Here is a 26,636-nt window from a genome sequence, read left to right as displayed (position 1 = left end):
CTAATAAAATTGGCTGACATTTAAGAAAAGGGGACAGAACTGAGGGTTAAAGACTTATTCAGCTACGCTCTCAGCTTCCCAAATGCCTTTGGTCAGTCTTTTACCCATTAGTGAAGCTAATATACAAACCCTTTATCGTGCCTCAAGTTCTCACATCTCTCTCATCAAAATATCTCATCATGTTGAACTGTCAGATTTAACTGGTCACAAAGTTATGAGGTTGTGTAATTTGGATCTGTTCATAGTTGAAATATAAAATTTGTGTTATCAAAAGCACACCGATATTCCTGCTCCTTTCATTAGAGTATGAAGTTGTATCCACCACTAAAGGACCAAATGGAGAGGAGGTGTCCGTACTGACGACCAACCAGACACACACAGCCGTGGAGAATCTTAAACCAGAGAGCAGGTATGTGACTCAGACATTATTATGTCAGACAGCTCATGTAATGTAAAAATGGGACAGGCTATCTTAACATTAATCTTCCAGTTGGTCAGGTACTCTTACTGTGTCTAGTTTGAAAACAACCACCAGCTTACATTACCATTACCAAGGATTTCCATACTGTATAAACATTTTGCTTAAAGATTCCCTGTGGAGTTTTTGACCTCTAGTAGCGCTATGGAGCAGTTTTCCTTTCTTTTTTCTCCAGCATCTCTGCTTTATTGGATAGCGATAGCCTAGAGAGAGAGACAGGAAAGGGAGGGGGGGGGGGATAGAGGAGTGACAGACATACAGCAAAGGGGCAGCAGGCTTGAATCAAACCAAGGCCGCTATGGTAAGGACTCAGCCTTGATGCATGCGCTCTACCAGGTGAGCTACCAGAGCACTCTATAGTAATTCATAATGTAATAATCTTAATGTGATAAAAGCTCATAATGTAAAAATCAGCACATACTGTAAGAAAACCCTGAGGGCATAACGTAATAACAGTTGTGCATAATGTGTCATGTGTCAATGTGTGTGTAAAACTAGAAGGGTTCCTATGCTTTAGGAAAACGAGGGTTTATTACATTATGTGCTGATTATTACATTATGAGCTTTTATTACATTTAAGTTATGCAGAGTTATTACATTATGCACTGTTAATAAATTATGAGATGCTACATGCCCCTATGAAGCAGTTTTTCTATGAGCAGGTCTCTGTTTGTCTCGTGCACACGCCCGAGGACGCACACGCATGCACGTGAAAAGATACACATTCCTGTGATCGGTGTCACACTATTCAACAGGTGGCGATAACATGTCAAGAGAAAGACACTAATGCGCCAACAAAGGCAGTAAAGAAGAAGAGATATTGCTTGTAAACATGGATGTAAACAACACAGGTTTCAAACTTTTAAGAACAATGGCTTTGCAAGTGTTTTATAAGGAAAAAAATGCATTCATCATCTTGTTAGAACTCAAGAATACACACAATGTGTTGGGTAGTAACACATTACTTTTGTTTGTTTATAAGAAAACTCCACGGGGCACCTTTAACAAGTACTGTATGCTGGAACTGCTGGCTGATTACATTAGTAAGGTTCATTGTAGATCTCATCAAAAGAGGAGTTTTAAATGGCACTGAAAGGCTATTAGTGTGCTGCTTTTAAAGGTATGTTCAGATTGACTAGGACTTCTTATAGTAAATTATGTTTAGTTTTGCAAATACAAAATGGCCAAAGCTGAGGAAATCTGGGTGGAGAGGTTCACTGAGTTTTTAATTACATCTCAGCATCTGGAGTCTCAAAACTCACCAGAGCTCTCCCCTAGGCTGGGTTTGCTGGCCCAACTATTGCCTGGACATCTGAATGCAGCACATGGAATAACCATCAGGTGTGTGTGTGTGTTGTGTGTGTGTGTGTGTGTGTGTGTGTGTGTGTGTGTGTGTGTGTGTGTGTGTGTGTGTGTGTGTGTGTGTGTGTGTGTGTGTGTGTGACACCCATTCTTAGTTGTCAAAGGCATAACAATATTATGCGTCCCAGTTCTGGAGGTTGGGAGGAATTTAGATTGAAAACTCCTCAAAGTGTGGATTATGCCTTTTATTATCTTTTCTTCTATTTTATTTCAGTTATGAATTCACAGTAACACCAAAGAATGAGCTGGGAACAGGACCCTCCAGTGATCCTGTGTCTTTTAGCACAGAATCAGGCAAGTTTAACAAAACATATAATTCACTAAAGTCATATAGATGAAATTCTTGATAAACCCTTATGTGTTTGCTCTGACAGAAGACACTAATTAGTTGCATGTTAATGCCACTATATACGTTCCTAATCATCAGGCAGTGATTAGCATTGCTTTGAATCTCAGAAGGTGGGCTATTAAGCAGTTGTTGTTGTTGTAGTTGTCTAATGATTTCAACATGGCACTGGGGTCTGACTGATTAAGACTCATGGATCTTGTCAGCTCACCAGCTGTCCTCCTAGGCTCATTTCTAACGGAGGCATATCATCCACCTGGACTGGAGAACTCTGAACAAAACTAAACGTGCACCAATCGTAAAGCAGCTGAAGTGCAGCCCTGGGTTGTTCAAATGTTGTGATTTTAAACTCACAATGACAACACTAAGAGGGTAATGCTCTACTTAATTGGCCTCCTGCCCCATCAAAGCCCAGCCTGTTGGAGCTGACTGTAAATACTATGCCAAATGGGCCTGATACAAGTCTGGCTTTGTTGTAGCAAAATGTCTCAAGATGTCTTATGACCGTGTTTATTCTAAGTTGTTTTGATGACGTTATTCATTGCAACTTTCTCTCATGTAGCGGATCCACGAGTGAGCGAACATGTTTCAGGTGAATATTGTCTTTTTCTCTTCTTATCAGTGTTTTCCAGCAAAATTAAGCTTTTTTTTTTAAATGTTTAACCTTCACTGGTTTTGGGTCCTATGTATACAGATAACAAACAGTATATTAAGCCTTTTCCTTTTTCACAGGCAAAGACGCCATCTGGACTCAGTTCCCATTTAAATCCGATGACTACTCTGAATGCAATGGAAAGCAGTATGTGAAGAGAACTTGGTACCGAAAATTTGTGGGCATTCAGCTCTGCAACTCCTTGAGATACAAGATTTACCTGAGTGACTCTCTGAATGGTAATTATAAACTGAAATATTAGTGAGCTAAACAGCTGCTTAGGGAACCTAAAAAAAAAAGTTGCATCTCCAAAATGTCAGCTCTGTGGGAACCTACTTGTTTTAGTTGGATAACAGTGCATACAATATTTTGCGTTATTATAAGGGGTTAAAATTGGCATCAACCGGCGAGGAACATGCAGTTATTGATTTATTTTAAAGGGTTTGCTTGAACCCCAAAAATGGCCTGTCCATTAATAAGTTTGAAGATCTTGAATCCCCAGATGGCATATGAAAAATATATTGCAAATATATAACAGTAGCAACACATATTCCAAGAGGACATTAGCTCGGGAGCCCGCCACTAAATTAAAAACAATGTTTTTAATACAGTGTATTAACAAACAAATAAAAGGCCAAACATAAGTGATGCATCTGAAAATGGGACCAATAAAACAGGCAATAAATATGAAATTAAACTTGAAAATGATGTCAAAACTACAACCAATATCTTAGAAAACATGTATAACGTGACATTTTTATGACATACTATATGCCATTTTATTAATTTTTTTATGACTTTCTATGGCATACTATACTATGACTTTACGGCTTACTATACTTTTACATTTTTATGACTTTTTTATGGCATACCATACTATGACATTTTTATGATGTTTTACGACATAGTATACTATGACTTTTTTCTGGCATAATACTATGTCATTTTTTATGATGTTTTTATGGCATTTATATGACATATTATACTATGACATTTTTATAACTTTTAATGGCATTTTAAACTATAATGAGACATTTGTACTCAAACTATGCTGTAGAGAATCTTTGCATCCTTAACTGTCATAAACGTGTTGATCCTGTTCCTGTCATTGGCAGTAATGCTTTTAAATCAACCCACAACAGCATGAGACAAAACACTGGCCACTTAAACATTTAAAAGCTTCCTAGTCACCTGGCAAGACTTAAGTGTCCTGAGAATTAAATAACTTGGACTGTCTTTTTAACTCAGCGCAACCATTTTCTAGCCAGAATTTTATTTCCTCTGTATTCCATGTAGGGAAGTTTTACAACATTGGAGATCAGACGGGGCACGGTGAGGACCATTGTCAGTTTGTAGACTCCTTTCTGGATGGACGGACCGGCACCCAGATGTTTGCTGACCAGCTACCGAGCAGGCCAGGTATTTTGGTTAGCTATAACCATTAACAGATCATATTTAATCTTTATTATGTAGACTCTTATCCCTCTTCTGTGTCCTTGTACCAGGATTTTATAGAGCGATGAGACAGGAACCTGTCAACTTTGGAGAGATTGGAGGGAAGTCACATGTTACTTACGTAGGCTGGTACGAGTGTGGCACGCCCATCCCTGGGAAGTGGTAAGACCCCACAGGGCTGTCCAGGAAGGATGACTTTCTTGGTCGGGAGGAAGAAGAAGAGGTCTCACTAGGCCTGAAGGGAGGTTGGCCTTTCTTTCATGTTACCATGGACACTGTACCATAGTAGACACCATGGGTCTGTCTCTTTGAACTCAGCCTATTCTCCCAGGTATGAACATGTAGGAATATTAGATGTCCCAAAATTCTATTGAGTGCCTTTGTACCATTGGTCTTAATTTCTGTATTTATCAAAAATGCATTCAGCGAAGGAATGCAGGGGTTTGAGTGTTGAATATGCAGTAATCACAGAGAAAATGTTGGGAAGCTGGCTCCCAAAGTGTAATAACTTGTATGATATTATTTATCAAAGGGGATTGCTATTGAATATTCTGTGCGTGCTCGGGCTTTTGAGATGAGAAAGTAAAACTCATTCACAATACTTGCATTTCACACACAAATTGTGTCATTTGTAGAAAAGTGCCAAGCATACTTTCAGTGTACATTTGGACTATGTAAAATACAAGTACACACAAACATGCAGAATTGACCTTCTGCTAGCCCTAAGGGATTATTAGCAGTTGCAGTTTGCACAGTATTAAACCTTTGTTTATATATGTATATGGTGTGAAATACAGTATGTATACCAGGGATCATATAGTTTGATACATTTCAGGTACAAGATAAAACAGCTTTTAGCCAAATTGTTGATTTATTATAAGAAAAACAAAGCTTGAGTGTTTCTATGGGGTCACTTGGAAAGATTAATGTATTTTTAATGCTTGTGCAGACTTGTCACATATTTTATAAAAGAATAAAATATATATAAAAAATATAAACTGAGCTTCAATGTGGAAATGACATAATTTATGTTTTGTTTTCAAACTCACAACAAAGTGTACATAAAGCTATAAATCATTGGAGAGAAATTGTTAGGTTTCTTCCACATCTGTCATGACTACGGTTGTTTTTCATGCACCATGTATGTTTTCAGCAATAAATCTTGTTTTTATATTTACTGATATTCATTTATATTTGACTTCAATGACTTATGTTTAAGGTGAAGTCTCGGTAATTCTCTTTTTTCCCAAGAGTCAGATGAGATTATTGATATGCACCATGGATGTATTGTATTAGATATGCACTCTCTGACGTTATTATTAGCAGCCAGCTAACTTAGCTTAGCATAAAAAACAGGAAATGCAGGAAAAACAGCTAGCCATGCTCTGTCAACAAAATCAGTCTACCAGCTCCTCTAAAGCTCACTAATAAACACATCTCTTTTGTTTAATCTGAACAAAACCCAGTGTAAAAATGATAATGTCACCATTTTTGGGGGTTTTGTGCCAAAGCCAAACTATCGAGACCAGTTGCCAGGCAATACACGAGATACACGAGAATAGTATCAATCTCTTTCTGCAAGAAAGCTAATAGACTAAGCACATTTCCAAAATGTCTGTTTTTGTGCTTCAATTTTGATCTGAATTGGATCAAACACATCAGGGTGAAGGATGTAATACGGACTTCCAAGACCAGAGGTAGACATTAGCTAACCATAATACATTTCCAACATTGTGATAACTGTACCGATATTACAGACTATTAACATCTAAAGAGAATGATTTCGGTTTGGCACAGACTAGGTCAAGAGCAATGCTAAACACACTTCTCTTAATTATTTTTTACTAAACACTATGCACTAAATTCTTCACACTCAGTGACAGTTTGACATATAATACCAACATACTCCCATGCCACATGTCCTAGCCAACCACAACCCACAGGCAGGAAAACAAAATGGGAATACCAGCATTACTAGAGTTTTCCAAATCTGGATGGGGGAGAAGAGAAAGAGAGAAGCCAAACTTAACAGAGACATGAACTCAGAAACCACAAAGTGAGAAAGAGTGTTAAGAGAAAGACAGCAAGACAATGCGCAGGCCAAGAGCAATGCAATATCAAAACAAAAAGATAAAAGTCTTCAACTGGGTCTCAATCATTTATTAGGTTCAAGAAAAAAAGTGTTACAGTTTATACATAAACAACTAATCTCACTTGAGGGTGGAATTTGATTTATTAGTAAAAACCAGTGATAAGATAAAGAGAAAGAGAGGAATACCAAGCTTTACTGGAGATGATATAATTAGCTAAACAAAAGAAGCTTTATTTATGACGCTGGGATCTACTTCTCCCATAAGCCATCACTTAGCTAGTGTTCCCAACATGGGGCAGTTTCATTGACACATCATTAATACCGACATGGTGGTGAAATTGATAAAATCAAAAAAAAAACTAAACAAAGAAGACAAAACAAATGACAAAAAACGGGTAACTTTTCATTTAGATAGCGTCTTATAAATGCATCTATACATAGTTAACTCAACACAAGCGGTTGAGATCTCGGTCATTGACATGTAAGACACAAACGCAGAATACGGATGCTGACCTCACTTGCAAAATGAAGCGTTACCATGAAAAGAACAATAAACTGTTTGTGCAACAGCCTGTTTTGGTTACCCAGGTGTGTGCATACAGACCGGTTACATGTTTATGGATACAAGAGGGCAGAGCAGACATTGGTGATGTGACAGGAGAAGAGGGGAAAACAACACAAGGAACATACACCAGGGCCAGAGTAGAGTGGTGTGTTGAAGAGACAGCATACAAACAATAACCATCAGACGGGTGGGGTTGCTTGTTTCATATTTGGACTTGATATTTGTACGGGAGGGGGGGGGGGGGGGGGGGGTGCAGAGCAGTAAACCATGTTTACTGCACACACTCCAAACAGTTGGAGCCCCACAGGGGAAGGGTTTGGGATGTGTGTAAGGATTAGTAACATCCGCTATCCTTTTTTACCGATACCCAGGGCCTGGCTGAGTATAGCCCTGGCCGTAAGGGGGGCGGTTGCGAGCGTACGGGTTAGCAGATCCTGGTGGAGGGGTGACAGTGTTGCCTGGAGGCGGGGTGTATCCTGGGCGGGGTTGGTACGCTGAGCCGGGCTGGGAGCTGGGCGGCAGGCTGTAGTTGGCAGGCTGGGTGGCCTGGGATGTATAGTTTTGGGGAGGGAAGGCTCCTTGATACTGCTGGGCTCCCTGAGTTGGATGGGGCTGCTGCTGGCCACCCTGGAAACCCGGAGCTGGAGCCGGAGCTGGACCGGAGGCTGGAGCCTGGGAGGAGGGAGGCGCGTAGTTCTGAAACTGCTGCTGCTGTGGCTGTGGTGGGCCAGGCTGAGGGGCACCGGGCTGAGTGCTGTATCCTGCAGAGAGCGAGGAAAGGAGGGAGTCTCTTTAATTCACTCTAGAGAGGAAAGAGAATCCCCTGACTTTACAACACAGCAGCTACCTTTTTTCCACTTATATTCTGACAATTTTTACTCTTACCAGAGTATTGCATATTGTACTGCTGCTGCTGCTGAGGTGGGGCACCTGGTTGCTGAGGCGGGTATCCACCTGGAGCCTGGTACTGCTGATAAACCTGACCTGAAGAGACAGGGACAAGCATAATCCTTACACAGATAGAACCAAACAAATAAGATAGCCACTAATATGAGCCATTATTCATTACATCTTAGTCTATGGTCCCATTTACACTTTCAAGTATTTTGTATCTGATTTAATACACTTCCATTCACACATGCGTCTCAGTTGGCCAGATCATGGTTTTTCCAGGCTACATGCAACTCAAGGTCACTCCAGGGTGGCAGTAATGCATGGCAGCCTGTTTGGTAATCGACAATATATACCAAAGGAATTTCTGCACGTAGGAAGTTACAACAATTAACAGTTGGCAATAACAGATAGCTGGCCAACAACTATCCACCACCAAGCCTTCTGTACGTGTATGTGTTTAAATTTGGAGCAGCTATTCGACTGCTACTTTTAGTGCCATTATCACAGGGAAAAGATCGTGTAGAGTCTCTTCCACAGACCACCTACTGACGTAGTTACAGTTGGGTGGAGTAAAGATTACGTATAGGTCTTGGAAAGCCAGATGCATTAAAACCTTTTTAACATCTGGCTAGAATACAATCGGGTGGCAAATTCATCTTGAAAGCTTCTTGGTTGCAGTTACACTTTGCTTTTTTTCAATCACATAGCTATTCAAGATGCATGAAGTTAAGTGTAAATGGGGTCTCTGTATTTTCACAGAAACACCTGCATCTTGACAGAAAAAACACACAGAAACACATGTGCATCTTTCACACACAACTGCTTCAATAAAAACAGCTGCAGCCACTTCGATACAACTATTTGTTGCTAAAAAGCCCAGTACCCAGAGACATCTCTCTATGGGACGGCTCCGAGCTAGAGAACAGCACGCAGATATCGAGAAGACAAAAAATTAAATAAAAAAAAAACACACTTACATAAAGTAAAGGATGCAAAACTGAAGCTGAAATATGTATCCTCTATTGAGACACTAAGGCACATTATAGACATCCATAACTCAGGCCAGGAGTTGTTCTCTGCACCACCAGACACATCTATGTTTGCAGACAGTGACTTCCTGCTGCACATTTATTCACTATGACTTCACCAGTCCACTGCATCCATGCACATGTGGAGGATGGCCACCATCATCTCTACACTACAGCTACAGTCATCTCATGTTCCACTTATTAGCAACATTTAAATAGCATGATGAGTAATCAGGGATACCTTTCTTGACATTGATGCCGTTTTTATGTTTTAAAAACATGGAAACAATTTTTCCTTGTTATTTTAAATTTGCTCATCAAGTTTTCCATTGAATGCCTGAATGTTCAGCAGACAAGCGAATACTTGGCAAACTCGTGTTCTCCCTTAACAAGGCCTACATTTTACTCCCAAATCTCCTGCCTGGCATATAAATTTGGGTAACGACACATGAAAAGCAAAGCGAAAGAGAAGGCATAATAAAATAGGGCCGCCCCAGGGTTCACTGGTTTTTCAAGCACTGGTAAAACTGGTGCTGATTTTCCACTCATTTGGGAGGGCTGACATGACACTTTACAATTCTTGAGAGTCTGAACAAAGCAAAGCTAAAGAGACTCCTATGAAATGATGTACCGTCAGAGAACCTCAATGCACTCCTTAATAACTCCCTCTTTTTCATATCCAATAATTTAAAACATTCAAAGTAGCACACACAGTACATTACAAATAAAATGATTGTACTAAAAGGAAATTGACTTTGAAGCTGAGGCTCAATGAACCAGCAGTCAGAAAACAAGTCCTATTACTTTACTATTGCACTGGTCTGGGAGACACTTGACAACTAAATGTTTAGCTAGAAACAGGGTACCTCTTTAGTGTCTTTTTATAAGCATTGAAGTGATGTGGCAACCATATGTTATCTCACTGACAGCACCTTTAACATGAACACCATGGTCTTTATTGTGTGACAAGGCATGTGTGTTAAATTGGCTTCTTCTCCTGTTCTCCTCTGCCTGTAATCCATCATGACTGTTATGCAAGAGTATGAAAGGATGCATGGCTGTTAGACCCCTTTGGCTGGAGAGTTCATTTCACTCCAGTGTAGCCAAGAGGTCAACTATGAGCCTGCTGAGTGCTCACGGGACAAACGACTAGGGTCTCACTGAAGACAGAGCCGCAATGCTTCAGAAGAAAAACCCCAAGTTGGGAAAATTATGTTTATTGGAACAATGAAGCATTTGGCTGTAGTTCTGACCTTTAAACATGCCTCAAAAAGGAGTCATGAGAACAAGGTCCTATATTCAAATAAACATTTCACACCAAACACACTTCTGCCCATCTGATAAAGAGCCGTATGCAAATGTCCTCAGCCGCTGATACATACATGTGTTTAGAGTTTTCCTTTCTTGCACACATATTGCCAAGGTTCTATCAACATCTGACAGACAACAGGTTGAAATCTTTACCATCTGCTTATGGATCTTGTTAGCAGCATTCTTATGGTAACAAGTAACCTAAGCTTGCATTGAAAGTGAGCTTAAGGCTAGCTTTAAAAGGCTACACATGCTGAGTTGGCATCCGATCTCAGTGTATTAGCTTTTATAAATTCTTGTGCATCAACTGGCTGTTCTAATTTGCCTTGAGGCTGTTATACTGACAAATAGTCTGCAGCCAGAGACAGGAATAATGTGAGGGTCGAGTGGGAGATGAGGATGGGCAGGATCTAGTTTAATGTCTTTGTGTGCCAACCATCTGCAGCCTTGGAAGTAAGAAAAGAGATGAAGAAGAGAAACTGTTAGGAGAGGACAAACAATTCGTTGCTACGCTAGGCTTGGAGATGTATCTATCAACTTGTTACAAGATGACAAGACGGTATCTATTAAGAGCTTCCAATGTGTATAATAACAATACTTAACTGATCTCTGTGTGGAAATTATCTTTTTACTTGGTAGAGAAAGATTCCCTGGAGCTGGTACAAAGGCTTGCTCAACTTAAGCAGTGTTAACGCCTGCTCACACAGGGGCTTTAGTTTAATGGTGGTCAGCCTTTTTAATACCACATCCAGTAGCCTTGAAATAGCCCTTTATCACAACACCTGTCCAAATGTGTTTGTTTGAACTTATATTAAACTGGATGTAATTTAACATTTATTATAGGGGTGTGCAAAAAAAAAAAAAAAAAATCGATTCACATTCGAATCGCGATTCAAGGTCTACCAATTCAAAATCAATTCATAGAATTCCAAAAATCTATTCTTTTTTATTTTAATTTTTTATTGTATGTCTACTGCAATCACATGGGAAAAATAACTACATTTGCATACTGTGAGTTGTTTTTTTTTTTAATCGAAAATCGATTTTGAGTCAAATCTTGAGCCTAAAAATCGATATTGAATCGAATCGTGACATTTTCTAAATCGTGCACTCCTAATTAATTATATAAAAAGGGGATATATTTACAATAACTTTTTCATACAGGACAGTGATCCTGGCATTCTCTTTTTTCGGTAGGATTGGTGAAGCTCATACCGAGTCTGATTCAATACTTGTATATACTTAAATGTTGATTAAATATGTGTACATTGCATATATATGCATTATTTTTCCACATCCAAATATTGAAAATATTGTGTTGAAAGCTTAAATTATTGATATTGTATGAAAGACTGGGAACAACTGCAGAAATCAGCCCAATCGGTTCAGGACATCTCTACTTTTATCCTTATTACTTTTAGTGATTTATTTCAACTTCTCGTCCTGCTTCTGCTTCACACACTCGTAATCGCATCACATGTGTTACTGTTAAGACCTTACAACTGACTCAAGGTTTTTGCTGAGCTATTTCACAATCTTTCCACATACCATCTGGCACAGACATGATGATGAGAATAATAAAGAAGCAAGAGCAACCATCACAGATACAGAGAGATATAGTATGAGGAACTTAAAACTATTGCTTAACAATAACAATTCCACAAAAACATGCCTCCGTGATAGCATCCCTGCATCAACACATCTATTTAAGTCTGGAAAACCTGTCAGAACCACACATCAGATCAGCAAAAACAAGTTACTCATTAGAAAATCTGTTGTTTCTCCTAGCCCTCGTGTTATGGAGGGTAAAGAAAGAACCATAAGCAGCTTGCCGTCGAGCTGGCTAACTCAGTGACTGAATAAGTCTTCATCTAGAGCAACAAAACTCTAATAGGGACCTACGGATAGGCCCTGCAACGCCAATCTGGCCAAACCACAAACCACCAGTTAAATGGAAGTAGTCAAACCAAATGTGTGCAGAGAATCGGTGTTGCAGGTGTGGTCAGGAGTCAGCAGTGCGATCGCTCTGAGAATGAGTTATGGCTCTCACAGGGTGCAACGAAAAGGCATCTTCTTTGCTCCAATGATCTCCTCATTTAGCGAAGCCAAACCACTAACCGAAAACAATCTGATCCACTAACAGCAACATGGCCAACAATAAAATATGCCTCCTTCTGTGGCTGCACCTGCCTGGGCCTTTCTTCACAACAACAGAAGAAACAAGCCACAGAATTCCCTCATGTTAGGTAAGATATTTGGATAAAGAAAATGGACATGCAAGATTGGCCCAGAAGACCATTTCCCAGAATGTTATTGCGATGAGAAAATTAAGTAAAATAAGTCGAGTTTGTTTTTGCCAACATACTGCCTGATCCTTTGTTCATTTATCTTCATCCAGGCCTTGGGTTTGGGTCCAACATGTCCGTGTTAAAGATCACATACCGGGGTGAGCTATGATAAAGTCTCTGCTGAGTAAGATAAACCCTAAATCCATGGATACTCCTGTTTACAGAGTGTTATCATTTCTCATTCAATGAAACTTCTGCTTCAACAGCAGAATGGATCTGATTCCCTAAAACAAGGAACAAGCATTTGCTTAAAGTACATGCAGTCAATTCAGTTTCATTCAGTTCAGTCAGTTTGCTCTTCTCATTTGATAACAACATTCTTCACTCCATTAACATTTCATCTAATCGAATAGCTGGCAGGGCATAAGTGATAAGTCCTGTCTGTGTTTCCTCTCGAATTTTTTTCAGCAGCGGGGGTGGGGCGGTTGAACGTCAAAAAGTAACGTTACCTGACAACAGCGTGTAGTTACTTTCTAGCATCTCACATCACACTTTCAGTCACTATGACCACTACTACGGTCAGAAACATTGTGCCAAAATATTAACAATAACGTCGCTGTCAACGGGCTTATCTGCAAATGTTAGCTACCAACCGTTACCTTGCAAACATCCAGCAAAATTGACGGTACCGTAGGGTGCAGTTACCTGAAACCGGTGATTTAACATCACCGCTCATTTTACACACAGTTTAACAACAAAACAAAACGCTGAGTGAACATTACTAGCTATGTTTTTCATGTTGGTTTTGAGCGGTATGCACCCCCCACAAACCTGGAAAATGGTTTTAAAACAGTAACGTTAATACAGCGCGTCGGAGGAATACAGCGCCTCCTGCAGCGGGGAGTCAAAGGCAGAGGGACCGCAGAGGGACCGCAGCGGGACCACAGCGTTAGCTTCTTGTCTCATCTGAGGCCTGATAAACAGTAAATTCATCAAATTCAGTGTCCACAATGCTATTTTCCAATAAACTGTAACTGTCTGTAACTTTCACGCGACCCGCGTGAGTAAGGATTTCACATCGCAGCTTTCGTCACTGTTTGTCACTTTGCCTAAGATTGAGTGACAAGTAGTATTCGCCCTGTTGTTTATTTGGTTGCCATGACTTTGCGAGTGATGACGTCCTGTCACTGTTCCAGTTGCTCACCCTAAAAAGGGGAGAGAGCGCCAATGACAGTTCGCTTGAGTTCAGTAGAGCAGACGGCTGTGCAGAGTCGTGTAATTACGACTTTATGACTTTTCATAAACAGCTGAAGGAGCGGCGGTGCACGGTGTACATAGCGGAAACCCTGTTGTGCATCTGCCCCATTTCTGATACCGTGGTGGCAGAAATTTTACCGTGGCGGGCCGGTAAAATCAACATAGAGGAAACACTGTGTCTGTAATCCAATGGGAAATAAAATGAAGGTAAGTGGAATTTGATCAACAGCGCTAACTAAACAATTGTAGTGTAACAGGGTCTGGTGCATTATTTGATTCATCGGTCATAGAAATACTAAATTACACTTGAACTGAAGTAATTCTTTTCAGAGTGGACACAGTCAAGCAAGGCATGAATTGACATCTCGCAAACAGTAGGACTACACTGTGGCAGTGGCTGCACATGTTCTTGGAGTAAATCCTTTAGTCAGTTATGAAGAAAGGAAAGGCCGTCGTTTTGCATAACAGGCCTGCCGTGTATGCCCTGTACTGTATGCATGGCCACGGTCGAGACAGGACTAAGCACATATAAACAACATAATACAAACTGCAGTTTGTAGTGTCTATAATTTAGTATGTTTTACTGTCATAAATTTTGATTTATTTGAAGGGTTTTTACTGCGGTACGGTGTGTGGACCTGGACCCTGAGACGATGCACAGCTTTTTGGGGGATTGTCTCTTCTTTTTTACTTTTTGTATTTTTGTATTGCTTCTATGTATTTTTTTCTCCTCTGACAAATTTATTTCCTTCTTTGGATAATAAACTTAAATTTGATTACATTTTTTAAATTATTCTACACAAATCTGCACATTAAAAAAAATATTATAACCCTGACTAATTTATGTTGTATGTATTTGGCCTGTAAATCAAATCTTATTAAACTAGCAGATGTATTTTTACCTTAGGTGTATAAGATCCTAGGAAGAAATACTAAAAAAAAAAAAAAAAAAAGAGCCTGGATCAGTAGTTTAAGCAAACACATTTAAACTTGCTCAACAGGGGGTGATATTTTTTATGAGGCTACATTAGTGTTGATGTTGGAAAAACATCCCATATAACAGCACCACTGTAAAAGTAAATGTAAATCGCTTAACCATCCATACTCCCTGTGGTAATTAGGACATTATCCCATAATGCAATCTTTCTACACAACCCTGCCTCAGACTATGTGTCTGCTTGTGTGTTCACCAATTATTCTGTATTAAATATGGCTTATGTGCATTTGGGAAATTTCTTGGGAGACACAGTAGCTGTGTGTGCATGTGTCTCACCATCCATGCCAGCTGGGGGTCCCTGTTGTACTCCTGCATAGGGAGCCTGTGGTTGGGGGGGCACCACTGGCTGAGGGGCTGCAGACGAGGAGGAGGCAATGCTGTCAGGGGTTCCTGAGCGCTCCTCTGGTGCAACCGCTGGGGGAGCTACTCACAGGCACAGAGGAGATATGAATTCTTTACTTAACAGCTATGCACTGAAACAAATCAAATAAAAACAAAAAGCGTTTTCTATTTTTAACAGTTGGATAGGACACAATACCTGGGGCCTGGTCCTCGCTCAGGCCAAAAGCGGAGATGACATTCTTGCTGACCTCATCCTGGTTTTTTAATGGGTCGAAGGCTGACATGCTGGCTGCACTGACTGGAGTGGCATGTTTCACTGTGTGGTCTGCTGCCAAAACTTTGCCTTCACGTCCATCCACTGCTTCTAGAAACACAGCCACAAAAATGTTTAAAAACCAGCAGAGACAAAGACAAAATGTGGCAATAATGCAATGTAAGTATATGCAACATTTTGCACTCTCAGCATGGTGCCAGATTACAAACTACAGGTCATCCCCGTTTACTTCGGTCTTTGATTCCAGCCAACTCACATATGAATATGTACGTTTTCAGGAGAGTACAGAATTAAAAAGTTACAGCTAACTATAAATATGTTTTAAGACTGCAGGCTCCTACCACACTGTAATAGGACAACACATGTTCCTCACATAAATGCTTTGATCACAGTTGACATGGAAAGGGTGTATTTCTGTTTAAGATGTGTGTATGTGTGTGAGTGACCACAATCAAACTGGACTGAACCAGTATGTATGCTGTTTATAACTAAAACTACAGATGTAGTGTATAATGCCAGACAAATCTTTATATGAAAACAAGTCATTAAATTATTACAACAATGACTGAACCTTATAAATTGCCTGAGTTTGGTGCCAGTATCCATGTGGGATATAGATCTTACAATTTTGGCAGTGAGCATGGGGAATATATACAAGTGGTATTTGTTAAGGAGGCCATGCGATCCCCATCATTGGGATTAAGAGACCTAACAGGCGAGATTTGTTATCTTAAAAACAAAACCCAAAGAAAAATTAAACCACCTGGAGAGTGTGTGTGTGTGTGTGTGTGTGTGTGTGTGTGTGTGTGTGTGTGTGTACATATGGCATTAACTACTAGGGCAGAATGTTTCTTGTGGATCCAACATGTTTGTCTATAATACTTATACATGTTAGAGTTGTTGATTTTCAATTTAAAATCTTAGTTTCACAAGTATGTGTCTGTTTGTCATTAATAGGCAGTTCCTATGTTACAACAATTCAAATAGCAGTTGTGCACACACAAAAGGAAAGACTGCAAATGCAAAATGTTAATATTATTATGAGATTATAATCCCGGCAGACATTGGCTTTTTAAGACTGATGCTGATATCGTTATTTGACAGTGAAATCTGACAATGACATATCGGCATAACATAAACAAACTTCTTGATATGGATCCTTTAGATTTGATTTTTTTGTGACCAAGCAGGACATTTACAGCTGAAAAATCAACTTGTCAGTGCTCTCTGGTGGACAACTATGAAAGGTGACAATGTTTTTAAATTACCTTAAACTTAGTTCTTTACTGCAATTCCTTGTTACATATAGGCCTAACATATACACACTGATACGGATATTAGAGATGCACCGATTACAACTTTCTAGGCGGATTCCGATTTTCATTGAGTTAGGCCAGCCAATTCAGATTTCATTTTTTCTAACCACTTTACAGCATCTTTTCTTTAATAGAACATTTTGCACAGAACATAGAACATCTTTTGAACAGATAATGGATCACTATAAAGTAGAACTATATAAATTACTCCTGGTGTGGGAAATTCACACACATCTAAAGTGCAATGTTAGAACCATTTCTTTCTTTTCACATCCAATATCCAACTAAAAAAATGTGATTTTGGTTTTTGGTGTTATCCCTCCATGCCCTACCTTTACCTGCAGGTGTTGCATATTGCAAACTTGTTATCTTCTACACACTCACTGAAGAATTTCCAAACAGCTGACATGTTGCAGGTTAATTCACGAGGTTCCCTACATGTGCGAGAATAGTGCGGACACGCGCTTCACACACGGTGGAAAAGTTGAGAGGAAGGGGAAAAAGAGACTGTGCTGTCGCGTTCGTGTGTGCGTGCGTCCTTGAGAACTGTAACTCGTATAACTTATGTTGTCAGTTAATTGTAGCATTGATCGGCATGAAATCGGCATATGTTAGACTGACCTGCCGGTCACGTGAAAACCGGCCAATTCCGGTTACCGGCCGGTCTATCAGTGCATCTCTAACTGATATGTCTGCAATAAGCTAATATCGGCTGATTTGTCGGTCTAGCTCTAACATGTATGTGGGTGTGCATGTGTGTGGGAGTGCTTACCACTGTACGGTGCTGTAGCAGCCAGACCAGGCTCTGTGGGGGGCTCCAAGCTATCCAGGAGGTTGTTGACTTTATTCCTGAGCTCAATGAGCTCCCTGCGCAGGTACTTCACCTGACTAGACTCCAAAGGCCGTGGCTGACCATTCACTGCAGGTAACAAGAGATGAAGAGAGTGGACATAATTGAGTAAATTAATCAAATGTTTGTTGTTCGATCTCAAGGAGGGTGAATGATAGAATTTGACTCCTGATTCTGACCTGCGGCCCTTTGCTGCATCTCTCCCTCTCTCATCTTTTAAATAAATAAATAAATAAATAAATAAATAAATAAAATATATATATATATATATATATATATATATATATATATATATATATATATATATATATATATATATATATATATATATATATATATATATATATATATATATATATAGGGTCATCATCAGCACAACTATTACAAAATCTGCTAATGTAAAATAAACACAATGGATACTCATAATTCTGCAGCTCATTAGATTATAAATGATGACCTGTTCCAATTCTGTTGGCTCCACACTCTGAATACCTAGGCTTACAGAGATCATCTATCACATGGTTGAATCCACAAAGCCATTCACAATAGCAGCCAGGCTGACAGAGGGACTGAGAGCTTCATTATTACCAGCTAACAATGGAGCTGTGGAATGCTGAGCAAAACAGCGCTGGTTTTCCACGCTTATGGTACTTAATGAAATAAAATGAAAACATTAGTGCATTATTACAATGTCAGCCTACAGGAAACAGGACAAAAGTCCTCACAATCTTTGACCATATGTGACACACCACACAGGTCACTTTACCGTCTTTAAACCCTCATTTCCCCACTACTAATTGACTGAGGAGTGAAATTTCCATTGAAAAATAATGAATGTGAGAATGGAGATCGCCAGACATTCCATTCTTACACAAGTTTCTCAGTTTGAGTGGATAATGGTGAACAGAGATGCACGGGGTCATGAGGCACTATGCTGAGACACAGGCTGCCACGAGATTCCAGCTACTCTCGCTCCTTTTGAATCTTGACACATGTCTGACAATATCAGTTCCACGTGAGGTCATGACATGTAAAGATGTGACAGGTCTCAGATTGGATTGGGAGGAAGTAAGAAAATAAAAACCTTACAGCTCCCTGGCTAATTATAGCAGCATCAGTAGGACTGACTGACTTGGATCACAGCACAGGAAACAACATCATGTTATCATTACAGATCCACGAGTAGCGTGTCCAACTTTGCGTGAGCCATTTTGAGTTTCAAATCTTGATAAGATTATTAGATGTAACATGCACATCCATGGTGTGCTATGGTTTTGAGTATGACTTTAAATGAATAACATTTACAGGAAATAGAATTCATGAAATTAACAAAAACACATGTAATGTAGAAATGGCCTGCCAGGAGACATAATCAGGGAAAACATCAAGTTGTATTTTGACCTATTTTTTGACGTATATATGGCCTTAAATGGGCATGTAAAGAAAACTGTCCCAGATGGCATGTCCGATCAGTACGTATCAATGTCAGCTGGGATCTGTTCCAGCCCCCTGCGACCCTTCAAAGAATAAGCTGCGGGTGTAGCTAACGGATGGATGGAATATACTAGTGATGTTACCCGTGAACCCCCTGCTCCGATGCATGTATCGAAGAAATGAACCAATTTGGAATGGAGCTTTGTATCGGAGCTTGATTCGTTTTGTGATAATCACGTGACCAACGACGTCCAAATCTTCGTTTCACACACATGTGACTGCTTCAAAGTTGAATTCAAAAGCTTTAAAGTTGCGCGACACGGGGCGTGCCTTTGTGGGTTGTTGCAGTAGGAGAGTCAGAGTCAGGAGAGTTAGTGAATAGAGAGATTATTATAGCGAGTAGAGTGTTCATAGAAAGTGTATAGCCAGTAGAAAGTTTATAGCAAGTAGAAAGTTCATAGCCTAGAAAGTTCATAGCGAGTAGAGTTTATAGTAGAGTTTATTGCAAGTAAGTTTATAGCGAGTAGAGAGTTTATAAAAGAGAGTTTCCCTCCCAAATTGATGTATTTGTTTACAAATACAAGACACGTTCACAACCGAGTTTCCCTCCCAATTTGATGTATTTGTTTACAAATACAAGACACGTTCACAACCAAAATCCTAAGTTTGTTTTTGTTTTTTTTGTGGAGAAGGCAATTACATTTTTATTTATGCAAGGTCCCAAATAGGCTTAGTTATTTAGGTCATTATTTATTTATCCATGAATTCATACTCAAAATGTATTCATCTTCAACTCAAAGATTCGTGGCTAATGGACCTTTTTCACAGCAAACATTTTGACTTGTCATAGTAGGAAGAGCACAGCTGAAATTGATAACCTTAACAATGGCTCAATTCCATCAAGTGTCATCCATCAGCATGCACAATACCAGGGCCTCTCCTAAGTGGAACGCAGCCATCAGTAATGGTTTTGAATACACCTGTGCTTTTCCTACTATGACATGTCAACATGTCTGCCGTGAAAAAGGTCTATTTCTGTGAAACAGTTTGTGACACAAAGCTATCCTTAACTTTCACCACCAGATGTGCTCATAGAGTTCTGAAGCTTTGAGTACTGAACCTTTTTTCGATACAATTTTTCATGCCCAGAAATTCTAGAAATTGTACAAAGTTACTAAAACTTAATCCATTTAGTAGTTATTTTTTTCACAAAATGCATTATTAGTTTAAATAATTAAAAAACTAAACATGTTGAGAGAGCATGTATATATATTTATTGTTTGTTAATGTCCAGTTTCTATCAATGTTTAGTAACCAGCCCAGACAGAGAACATAATTTACCCATGAAGCTGCATGTACATTTCCTGTATAGGCCACGTGGTTACTGGGGTCGCCTTGTTTTTAAGTATTCCTATTCGAGCAATGATCAAAACCATACTCTTGGTCTAGTATTTATCGGTTAATACTTTCAACACAACTTTATGCAACGTATTGTTACTAGAAAAAAGAAACAGGCCTCAATCTGACATATTAGGGTGAGGCTAACTGGTTTCTTAGTTAATGTTATTAATGTTTATATGACCTACTAAATAACTGGATTTAGCTGGGCTGGTACATATTTAAGATAAAGATTACACATCAGTATAACTGGCACAGAGGGCTTTTACATCTATCAACTGCCTGTCACTTTGTTTGCTGAACCAGCACTAAGACGTGCATTGAAATTCCACCCCAAATTAGTCAGAAGGGAGTTAAGACAACTTTCATTCGGACAGAGAACAGCTGAGGTTTGTTGTGTGAAACTGCCCTCCAGTGACTGGTTGTTGTAACAGCTGATGTGAAACATAGGTCTACAGTTTATCATTGTGATGGAGCTATCACATGAATTAGACATCTACTGGCTTTAAGTTTGGATTCCTCAAAGCAAGATTCTATGAAGGGGCAACAGAAAGGAAATTATTTAATATCTTACCAAACAAAGTCAGTTTGAGTATTCTACTGCACTGGATGGCGAAGGAGAGGTCAGAGCTGTCAAAGATGGTGATGAGATCATCATCTAGAAAAAGGGAAAAGAGAGACCAGATGATTTACTGTAAGGAAAATTATCTCTACCAATGAAAAGATAAGATAGCTAAGATACCAAAAAACCTTGGAATTACATGGTCAAGTGACCAAGTTACTTGGTCACGTAATTAGTATCAAAAACTTAAATAAGCTGGCCTGAAGAAATATTGTCAACATTCACACTTTGACCCTTGAGACCAATTAGGGACAACAGGCCCATGTCCTGACTCACCTTCATCCTTGTATTTGATGGCAACCTCGTCATTACTCTGCAGCTTTCCCCTGAAGACACGCTGCATCATTAGCACTAGCTCGTCATAAGTAATGTCTTCGTTATGAATCGGGATGCGTCTGATGTCATCGCCCAATTGGGCTTTGATGATCAGCTTCCCACTCAGGTCCAGCTGGCCGTTCATGGTGCCGTCCGACCTCTTCTGCTCCCACCACTTAACAGGGTCAGAAGAGAGGTAGATTTAAATATAACCAACAAGCCTGTTGTTTTAGCTTTCCTTCTCTCTTTCTCAATGCTAATTGGAGCCTATAATATGACTTTGATCATATGTTGATTATTACAGAAGAAAAGTTATCCTTCATAAAGATTCAAGATTCAATACTGAGTGCTAAGAATTTGGTAAAGTGTGCTTGTTACACAAAAACAGAAGACATTCATAGCAGGACAGTTAATACACATGGAAACACACAGACATTACTAATATTTGATCTAATAGTCTCTCTCAATCTTTAACAATGAAGCTATCTCCCTGCAGGGTACTGGTGTGTTTTATAAAGTCTATTTATACCGATTATAATCTAGGGTAATTCAGTCATGCCTTTGCAGTAACAGTTACAGTTTGACTGGAATATAGGGTCTAAGGGTCAAACATCACCCTGTGAGGTGGCAAAGACAACTCTAAGATATCACAGACTTTGAACCAAAATATCAACCAGTTTGATAAGATAATCAAAGCTTTCAACTATGTTTTTGGGATATTTTAGAAAAATGTTATCATATGTATAACAGAAAGGTGAAACTCAGTTGTTTTTTTGCATACCTACATCTACAGTTACTTACATCTTATATACATTCAGTTAAATTAGTCTCAACAGTATATGATAAATTACAATTAGAGCAGTAAGATTAGCTATGGCATTACCTGCTTATGTTCTAGGCTGGACATTATTTTCCAAAAACTGCTACAGCCACATGAAAGCCCATTTCCACCAATGTGAGGGAAAAAAAGATTCTAATTAGAAACCTTTAAAAAATAATGAGTTAGTATCTCGAAATAATGAGTTAGTATCTCAAAATAATGACTTAGTATATTTTAAAATATGGTAATCATTTTTGAGATATTAACTCATTATTTTGATGTTATCATTTTGATATACTAAGTTATTATTTTGAGATGCTAAGTCGTTGGTATGAGATACTAAGTTGTTATTTTGAGATACTAGGTCGATATTAATTAGATACTAAGTAAATTGTTTTGAGATACTAAGTCATTATATTTACATACTAAGTCATTATTTTGAAAAAGTTTGTTATTATTTTGAGATACTAAGTCATTGTTTTTTGAGATACTAAGTCCTTATCTGGAGATACTATCTCATTTTTTAGAGTTTCTCATTATGACAGGATCTTTCACATTGGCGGAAATGGGCTTCCATGGCTTGTCCTAACCAGATGAATAATTGGCTGGATGCTAGGGATTGTGTGGTAGCTAACGTTTAGCATTCAGTTATATGTGAAATAGGGACAACAACAAACTGATATTCTACCGTTATCAGCTATACCAAATGTTTGGTGAAAGGTTTGGTACATGGGAATTACACGTTTAAAATGTCATTGAAGTGTAGCTAACGCTGATTGTAAAAGACGCTCAATCGCACAGTCATCTGTCAATGGCCCATAAACAGCTAACGTTGAGTTAGTAACTGCTAGGCCGTTTCATACTTGCCCTGTTAACGGTGACACTATTAACAATGAATGTGAAGTTAAAAGCAATAATATAGTTAATCTCCCATTGTATAATTCCATGAATTGCAATAAAGTAGCTCGCCTTAATTTCACTTTAAAGCAATCGGCCGGCTAAAAGCGGTTTCATGTATAACAACTTGTAACAGCTAGCGTTACCTTTAATTGCCTTTCAGAGCTTACGGTAGGTAAAACAGCATATTTTTAACACAGTAATGTATCAACTTCGCCTTCCTTAACATCAGAAAAGAATGGTATCGGTTCTTTTTGTAAATAACTCCCAAAGAATCAGTGTCTACACCTGTTTGGGCGAGCTAGCGTAGCGTTAGCTCCTTGCGTAGCGAACGTAACATTAGTATTTGCTAGCTAGAAAGATAACCACTCAAAAACAGTGAGATGATAGAAACTGTTGTGTGGTTAATAAATCATTATATACCTGGACCCAAAACGAAAGAAAGTATTTTACCTCAATCAGACGACTTGACCACGCAGTTTCACAGGTTTTCCCAAACCGTGAAAATAAAATCTGTTAGCTAGCTTAGCGGCTAGACCCGGGTGCCAGCATCAGGAAGTGTCCTCCAAGACTGTCAACGTCAACCAGTACGTGGCATTCATGGTGCGCAGCCGCAGACCATCAGGAACAAAGTACATTGTGACCATAGGTTGTGACTGACTCACCTAATTGCAAAGATGACTAAACATCAAATGCAACAAGTTGAAGAGCATCCACTTGATTTTTATTTGGTTTACAGTGCATTTATTTTATTCATGTACACAGGCGTAATAAGCTGGCTTCTGATGCTAAATGAGAATACTTGAAAACATAACAACAATATAGGCAGATATGTTGATCACCACCTTTCTTTGTAATGGCTTAAATGCATTCTGAAAAAAAAATTGTGAGAGGTAAAGACTTAATGAAGGAGACAGCATCAGCACATCTGCAGCAAAGGTAAATCTAGTTCAATAAACAGTAGTGAGCAAAATGTATATGTTAGAACAGTTCGTGCTTTCACTGCTGTACTTTTATAAACACCTCTATATCTCTATTTTTAGAGAGATGGCAATGATGTCTTCGTCTTAAATTACTTACTTCTCTGTTTGGAGAAAAACTGCATTCTAGACCCAGTGATGAAGAGGGAACAAAATGACTATAATGCAATGCAATGTTAATGGCTGTTGCTTTGATGCCAGTCCTGATTGTGTGTGCTAGACACTTTAAATAAATGATGTAAAAAAAAATCCAGGTTCCTGCAAAAATTGTACATCTCACTCTGTTTTATATCTGTGTCAGAGAACACTGGTATTTAAGCTATGAGTTACATGATGATGACTGAACAACTAGACATCGATAAGATGCATAACTTATGTATAAATTAAGATATAAACACAGTTTTGCCCAGTCACATGTTTCTTCACTCCATTATTTCTTCTTCTTCTCCTGAGTGCCGTCAAACCATGAGTCTAACAGCTTCTTCATGTAATATAACTGCCAGGCGTGCACTTGAACAGCAACCACCATGATCAGGTACATAACTGTCACTGCAGAGAAGCCAAAAATGAAGCGGTAGGCCTTTCCATGGCGGTAGAGCTGCTGCGCTACAGGAAACATTTCCATTCCACCATAAATCAGAGGTGCCACAGAGAACAGCCCTGCGCTGATCATGGATATGACCAGGTAACTGATGTTGTTCTTCGGAAGTGACAAGCCGCTGCAGAGCAGAGGGAGGAGGCTGAGCAGGTAGGGATACTCCCACTGGTACGGCATGGACACTGTGTCGTGTGACACCAGGTCAAAGTGGCTGACAGTCACCTGTGCAGCCACCAGCAGCCAGAGGAGAAGGTGGACCAGGTTTAACTTCCGCACCTCTGACTTCAGGGCAGCACTGTAAAACAGAAAACAGATATTGTCGATATTCAGAGACAACATTCATATTCAATGACCAATATCAGAAATAGATAAAAGTTACTTGCCTCATTTGGTAATGCGGGGCCACCCTCTCTCTGTGTTTGAAGTCACTTCCATTGGTACCAGCAGCTCTGGGACCAACGCGTGATGTCATATTGAGGGAATACTACTAACACACAAAACAAATCCTATTTCAGAAGCCCAAACTTGACAGAACAAGGGCTACAAGGCTACTACTACATACTATTTTATTCATTTATTCATTTGGTCTATAATATGTTCGGAAATACTGAAAAATTGCCTATTACAATTTCCTTAACCCTAAATGTGATATCTCTTTAAATGGCTTGTTTGGCAGCAGTCTGAAGCCAAAATATATTCAAGACATTCAAATATGTTTAATTTACTATCACATAAGGCAAAGAAAAGCAGCAAATCCTCACAACTGGAAGCTGGAATTGTGCAATATTTAGCGGGTCAGCTGCTGTTGCTTTTTGCTTGAGAATGACATTTAATCAATTATCAAAATAGTTGCCAATTTCTTTCTTTTGATCGAGTAATTGATTAATTAACTATTTGTTTTAGCTCTAGACAAAACATTTGACACTTCCAGCCTGCTCATATATCGCAATATAAGAATAGACCCAAGGGGCAGGTGAAACAACACAAAAACGATGCTATCAGAGGGGAGAGAAAATCAAGTAAATAATGACATGAAATCAACCATAATAATACAGACCGTTGTCTAATTCTGATACCAAGGTGCTAACAACTCTTTAAATTGAAAATGACAAATTTAATGCGGATTAGTTGGGCTGTTGTAATGATTTTAAGCAGGCTAGCGGGTCAGCTGCTGTTGCTAGCTAACCTAATTCAGCATTAACGTCAACCAAAAACAGATATAGTTACGTACTGTATGTTGAAGCTGGCGTCGTATTATTATTTGCAATTACAATAGAACGTGACAACATGTGAAATTACGATAGCTAGCAATGCTTACCGCTGCGTATTTCCGTAATGTTTGGCTGAGCTCCTTGTTTGAATCTGTAACGTTACTAACAAAAGATGTGACAGATGTTGCAAAGCGCTCTGCGCATGCGCACAGTCTGAGTCGTCGACTGAAAGACCTCCCACCGCAGCATCAGCATCAGCATCTCTCCCTAAGCTATTTGAACAGGAAGTGACACCTTTATAATGTCAGTTGATATTGTGGTGTATTTTTTGTCTTTGTCATTAAACTTGATTTGCAAAAACGATGGCTTTCCAGGTATTTAAAATGGGTTATTACACTATGAATGATAACACGATTATCATGGTGATGACCTCTATCATTCATGGATCAAAGATACCAACCAAACAGGTGTATTATTAAATATTTTGTCCTTTATATGGCTTGGCCAATCAATGCAGTCATCATAGAGCCAACGTTTTAAAGGTGGCAAACAGAGCATCTAGTGTCTTGCATGTTACATTGTCCTGTACCTTAATGTAACTCATGTCCTAATGTTGCTGGTACTCTTGCATTGTCAATCAACCAGGATGCCAAATTACCCTGATACATAATTGTATAAAGTTTAAACCTTCGGTCTTTTGTGTGTGTGTGTGTGTGTGTGTGTGTGTGTGTGTGTGTGTGTGTGTGTGTGTGTGTGTGTGTGTGTGTGTGTGTGTGTGTGTGTGTGTGTGTGTGTGTGTGTGTGTGTGTGTGTGTGTGTGTGTGTGTAAAATGTGTTTTGTGTTGAGGATGAGT

The 26,636-nt window shown here is 39.2% G+C and overlaps 3 protein-coding genes across 5 annotated transcripts in view; 1 reads left to right on the top strand and 2 right to left on the bottom strand.

Annotated features, from left to right (window-relative positions):
- LOC120570135 (target of Nesh-SH3) overlaps positions 1-5,476 on the top strand; it is a 29,605-nt gene extending 24,129 nt beyond the window's left edge. Inside the window, exons 17-22 of the mRNA XM_039818368.1 lie at positions 304-409; positions 2,055-2,134; positions 2,749-2,778; positions 2,919-3,077; positions 4,135-4,257; positions 4,344-5,476. Coding sequence (XP_039674302.1) covers positions 304-409; positions 2,055-2,134; positions 2,749-2,778; positions 2,919-3,077; positions 4,135-4,257; positions 4,344-4,459 — 614 coding nt within the window. The 3' untranslated portion in view covers positions 4,460-5,476. The remainder of the gene's footprint in view (positions 1-303; positions 410-2,054; positions 2,135-2,748; positions 2,779-2,918; positions 3,078-4,134; positions 4,258-4,343) is intronic.
- Positions 5,477-6,437: 961 nt separating this feature from the next.
- tfg (trafficking from ER to golgi regulator) lies at positions 6,438-23,592 on the bottom strand. 3 transcript variants are annotated; one of them, XM_039817981.1, is made up of 8 exons: positions 23,447-23,592; positions 21,238-21,451; positions 20,914-20,997; positions 17,430-17,576; positions 15,264-15,431; positions 15,002-15,148; positions 7,836-7,934; positions 6,438-7,711 (listed from the first exon to the last, which is right to left on the bottom strand). In XM_039817981.1, exons 2-8 carry the CDS (start codon positions 21,419-21,421, stop codon positions 7,308-7,310), a joined length of 1,233 nt encoding a protein of 410 aa, XP_039673915.1. In that variant the 5' UTR covers positions 21,422-21,451; positions 23,447-23,592; the 3' UTR covers positions 6,438-7,307. The 3 variants fall into 3 exon arrangements, with proteins under 3 accessions (XP_039673915.1, XP_039673916.1, XP_039673917.1); XM_039817982.1 differs by having other exon boundaries at positions 15,264-15,428; XM_039817983.1 differs by lacking the exon at positions 15,002-15,148.
- A 103-nt stretch (positions 23,593-23,695) lies between these two features.
- jagn1a (jagunal homolog 1a) lies at positions 23,696-25,997 on the bottom strand. Its single transcript, XM_039817980.1, has 3 exons — positions 25,890-25,997; positions 24,955-25,055; positions 23,696-24,866 (listed from the first exon to the last, which is right to left on the bottom strand). The coding sequence occupies exons 2-3, from the start codon at positions 25,041-25,043 to the stop codon at positions 24,404-24,406; spliced, it is 552 nt and encodes a 183-aa protein (XP_039673914.1). The 5' UTR covers positions 25,044-25,055; positions 25,890-25,997; the 3' UTR covers positions 23,696-24,403.
- Between the last annotated feature and the right edge of the window lie 639 nt (positions 25,998-26,636).

Source organism: Perca fluviatilis, chromosome 12 (genome assembly GCF_010015445.1).
Source record: "Perca fluviatilis chromosome 12, GENO_Pfluv_1.0, whole genome shotgun sequence".
Classification (NCBI taxonomy): Eukaryota; Metazoa; Chordata; class Actinopteri; order Perciformes; family Percidae; genus Perca; species Perca fluviatilis.
This window is presented reverse-complemented; position numbering and strand designations above follow the sequence as displayed.

Bases quoted from the DNA above. Each gene is read 5' to 3' on its own strand.
- tfg (XM_039817981.1), bottom strand. From the start codon at position 21,421: ATGAACGGCCAGCTGGACCTGAGTGGGAAGCTGATCATCAAAGCCCAA. The intron at 20,998-21,237 runs GTGAGTCAGGAC...CCCTTTTTCTAG, and splicing joins CATCAAATACAAGGATGAAG to ATGATGATCTCATCACCATC. The intron at 7,935-15,001 runs GTGAGACACATG...CTGTCTCTTCAG, and splicing joins ACCCCCAGCTGGCATGGATG to GTCAGGTTTATCAGCAGTAC.
- jagn1a (XM_039817980.1), bottom strand. From the start codon at position 25,043: ATGACATCACGCGTTGGTCCCAGAGCTGCTGGTACCAATGGAAGTGAC. The intron at 24,867-24,954 runs GCAAGTAACTTT...TCTGTTTTACAG, and splicing joins GCCCCGCATTACCAAATGAG to TGCTGCCCTGAAGTCAGAGG.